Source organism: Microtus oregoni, unplaced genomic scaffold, assembly GCF_018167655.1.
Source record: "Microtus oregoni isolate MIOR12 unplaced genomic scaffold, Mior012 000016F_ref0000370, whole genome shotgun sequence".
NCBI classification, from domain to species: Eukaryota; Metazoa; Chordata; class Mammalia; order Rodentia; family Cricetidae; genus Microtus; species Microtus oregoni.
The window spans coordinates 4,702,847-4,707,452 of record NW_024543075.1 but is presented as its reverse complement, the minus strand read 5'-3'; the positions used below and the strand labels follow the sequence as shown (position 1 = coordinate 4,707,452).

Here is a 4,606-nt window from a genome sequence, read left to right as displayed (position 1 = left end):
TGGGAGCTCAGACCAGTGCTCTGCTGCAGGTTTCTGCCTCTGCTTCCATCAGCCACTGTATGAAGGCTCTGTGATGACATTTAAGTAATTATAGCTATTGAAATATGATTGTTTTAGCATATAATTTGTTCCTTAAAAAGATATTCATCTATCTGACTACAGGGCAAGGCCGGTTTGGGCACTGTCTCCTCTATTTCTTAGGTTCTAGCAGGGTTCATCCTGTGGACTCCTAGGAATCTGTACAATTCCTGGTCTCTTGCCAGTCCCATAATGGCTCGCTCAATCAAGATACCTCCTTCCTTGCTTCCATCTCTGTCCTCCCTCCATCTTAACCATACCATTCCCTCAAGTTCTCCTTGCCCCTACCCATCTTCCTTTCTCCTCCACCTCACTGTACTTTCTCCCCCAACCAGACAGAGTTCTTCTGAAGTTCATATCAGGATCTTGATGATTTTCAACTACACAGGATACCAAAATCCCTACATCAGTGACACCAGGCTACAGACATGCAGCCTGTCTCAAACATGGATGCCCAAAGTAACAAAAAGAAATGGCAGAGGCTCCTCCAAGACAGGCACATTGTGGATACATTTGTCACAGAAATTGCCCTCTGTTCCTTCCCATGGAATCAGATTTTAGTCATAGGTTCCAACTAGTTCATCAACAGCTGGATCACGCCACACCAATGTTTTCTATCTCTTCAACAGACACAGGAAAACACCTTCCTGAGGGCCACTTTGACATCCTTATTCCTCAGAGAGTAAATGAGGGGATTCAGTGTAGGGCTGACTGCTGTGTACAATAAGGCAGCCACCTTGCTATTTTTCATGGAGGATCCAGATCCAGGCTGAACATAGGCATAGATGATAGTGGAGTAATACAAGGTGACCACCACCAGATGGGCAGAGCAGGTGGAGAAAGCACGCCTCTTACCCTCGGCAGAGCGGATGCGTAGGATGCTGGCAATGATGAAGCTGTAGGATCCCATGGTAAACAAGAAGTTGATCACACCAAAATAAACATCTGCAATGACAGCCATGATGTTGTTGAGGGTGGTCGGGCTGCAAGACAGCAGTAGCAGTGCTGGAATTTCACAAAAAAAGTGGCGGATTTGATTGGGGCCACAGAAATGGAGTCGTACTAACAGACCAGTGTGCACAGATGAGTTGATTGCACTGATGGTCCACACACTGCCCGCCAGCAGGACACAAATGGGACTACTCATCAGCATGCTGTAGTGCAGTGGGCGGCAGATGGCCACATAGCGGTCATAGGCCATGGCTGTAAGCAGCAGCAGCTCAGCCCCCAGAACCCAGGATAGGAAGAAAATCTGGGTCAAGCATCCCTTATAAGAGATGTGGTTGTCCTTCCCCACCAGACCCTCCAACATCTTGGGAAGAACAGTGGATGTGCAGGCAATGTCCATCAGAGCCAGGTTTGCAAGGAAGAAGTACATGGGGGTGTGAAGACTTGGGTTCAGGCTGATGGCCGTGAAAATGAGGGTGTTTCCTGTAACAGCCATAATATAGACAATGGAGAATAAAGCGAAGAAAGATGCCTGGAACCAAGGATCCCCAGAGACTCCCTGCAGGACGAACTCTACCACATCCGTATAGTTGTTCATTGCGATTTGAGACTGAGCCCCTGGGAATTACTGTGACACAGGTGGGTGTGATCAAGGAGACACCGGGTGTAGAGCGTCCATCATCTCACATAGGGCTCATCCAGGTGTGACTAGGAATGTTTGCCTTGGGTGCTGTTGTTGTAGAAAGCACATAATTAACATGATGACATCATCTCTCACAATATAGGGTGTCTTTGAGCTCTGAGCTCTGCACCAGATTCACAGGAAACCACCATGCCTCTCTCAGAGATCTAGGGATGCCTCAGAACCAAGTCACAGGGCAAGTTTTCTGTTCTGCATGGATCAATGGCTCAGATACATCCCAAAGCTGACTCACAGAGGCCAAGCTCTTAGTTCCAAGCTGAAACTGTGAAGGAAAGTGACTCTGATAACAGATTTTTAAATATTGAAATAGGTAAACAAAACCAAATATCTTTTGAGAATAATCAAACACACACAGAGAGAGAGAGAGAGAGAGAGAGAGAGAGAGAGAGAGAGAAGCAGAGAAGGTAGATGCCCATAGGAAAGTTGTGAATAGAGGAAGGATCAGCTCACATGGAAAGAGAAGTTGTCCCTGAGTCTCCATCTAAGTCCAAGATGTCTGCATGTCATGGAGAACATGCAGTGTGGCCACAGGGTGAGAGTCCTGTGCTTCTTTTGTTTGCTGTTGACCTTAAAGTAGGGCCTGCTCCTTGGTGTGGAGATTGAGATTGCTAGGGAGTGGCCCTCAGAGAGCAATTACCCACTCTGAGGTAAACAGGAGTCCCTGTTGGGGCCATAAGCTAAGACACCAGAACTCTAAGGCACAGGTAAAGTAGGCACCTGAGGCCATATGCACAGGTCTAAGACACTGACCTTTCTGTGACTTCTACCGTGGGGATGCTCTCAAGACAGCATGGCTGAGAGTCATGTCCTTTTGATTCATGTAAGAAGATGGATTTCACATTAACATACAATTCCAAGCATAGTCTATGGGCTCACCTCACCTAACTATATCATCTTGGTGTGACATAATTCTGTCAATAAACCAATACTGATTGGTCCCTCATCGTATAGGGAAATTGAGTAAGGGCCACTCTCACTCATTGCATGGGGAGTGTGGTCAATATGGGACATCACAGTTGAGGTTGGTCACGAGTGTATGCATCTTTTCATTGCAGTGTTCAAACCCTCTCATGAGGACAGAGTGTGTGAAGTCTGTGGAGATGACGATCAGCATCAGTAAACAGGACTTCAGTTCCACCATGTTCTGTGGCACTGGGTATAGATAACAAGGCACCTGAGTTCTTAGCAGCAGATTGGCTTCCCTGCAGAGCCAGAAGGCCCACAGCCGGTGGGCAAATCATCTCTTGCAGTCATAGAACAGTGCATAAAGTAACCTATTCAGAATCTTCCTTTACAAAAAATCCAAAGGAGCTAAAATGTTCATACTTCACAAACCAAATGACCGTTGGCCACCTTTAGTTACAAATCCTTTAAAGCCTTTGATCTCTGTCAATATACACATTCTAAATCCCTCACAAAACCTCGCCCACTTAGCATAACAGCAAATTCAACAGTTTTAGCAGTACTCAAGATTTAAGCAATTCCTAGAGGACATCAAGATGTGATATGATGTTGTCAGAGAGGCTTCCATTGGCAGTTGATGGGAACAGATGCTGAGATCCATCGCTGTTGCGGGAGGTCCTCCCACTCCTCCAGCCTATAGCTGCTGAGATACCAGCCCATTGGGGCGTGGTCTCTCTCCCTTTAAAAAAGCAGCCACTTCCCTCTCCTCTCTCTCTTCACTTCCTGCTCCGCAGGCGACTAGACTCCCTTCCTGGTTGCATAGAGGGCTGTTGCCTGGGACAGTGATCTGTAAGTTTTATCCCCTTTAAATAAATACCACCCTATTAATCATAATTCCAAACTGGTGTGGCATTTTTTGTGACTTATGCCTTCATTTTGGCACCCAACGTTTGGTTTTAGAACCTCTCCTTTCCCTGCTCGGGTTCCGGCCGCGAGTTCGGCTTGGCGGGAGCCCTCTCTTCCTCAGCTGCCGCCTGTGCCTTGCAGCAGCGGCCTTGGCCTCCCCACGTGGATTTAAACTCCACAGGCCCGCGTAGTCTCTGCCCGCGTGGTTAGCTCTTTTCTGAATTGTTTTTAAATCTCCCTTGCAAGCACAGGTCTTAAGTGGCGCGAACCAGAGCACGCGGTTGCTGAAAGCTGCAACCCCTCAGGGTGACTCTGTCACGTGGAGGCATAAGCGGCTTCCAGGTTGCTCTTCTCTACCCCTGGATTCTGGGTTTATGGTTCCGTCTCTGGAATTGATTTAATTACATTTACTTTGTTAAGAAACTTGCATTTTCCAGTTTTTAACATCTACTAAGGCACTGAAACAGGACCCCGTTTTCATCACAACTTGGCAACAGCGCCACCTGCTGGAAAATAGGTAATATGGCAGTTTTCGTTTCTAACGCAAATTTTACTGCTTTGTTATCACTAATACAATGTATTAGTAAATTTATATTTACTAATACAATGGATTACATCATACAAGGTTTATATGATTATGGGGATACCTTGATTTGCTTGTTACTAGGTTTCACTTTTCTTTTCCATATTCTATCATTAAGGAAGAATATGGCCTCCTAAGAACGATAGAATCTTTACGAACTAATAATGAACAACTAATTGACAAGATTAAAATTATTGAAAATCAGTGGTTATCTGAACAAGTGGATACTATGACAGACAAAATTGACTCCATATCCAAGGGTATTAGAAAGTTACCTGAAAGGGTTCAGGCTGTTGAATTTGACGTTCAGACTTTATCACAAAGTTTTGATAAGGTAACAGACAGAATGTACCTCCTATATGGGAATCTACATGATATACAAGAAAAGTTTAAGGAGGACATGTTATCTTTGAAGGAAAAAATTAAAGCTTTGGAATCACAGGTGCAGAATGGGGACCAAAAAATTGATGCCTCAGTGAAATCAC

The 4,606-nt window shown here is 45.4% G+C and overlaps 1 protein-coding gene across 1 annotated transcript; it reads right to left on the bottom strand.

Moving 5' to 3' along the window:
• Positions 1 to 700: 700 nt before the first annotated feature.
• On the bottom strand, positions 701 to 1,624 carry LOC121457632 (olfactory receptor 13A1-like). The gene has a single exon (XM_041666540.1). The coding sequence runs from the start codon at positions 1,622 to 1,624 to the stop codon at positions 701 to 703; it is 924 nt and encodes a 307-aa protein (XP_041522474.1).
• Positions 1,625 to 4,606: the final 2,982 nt, after the last annotated feature.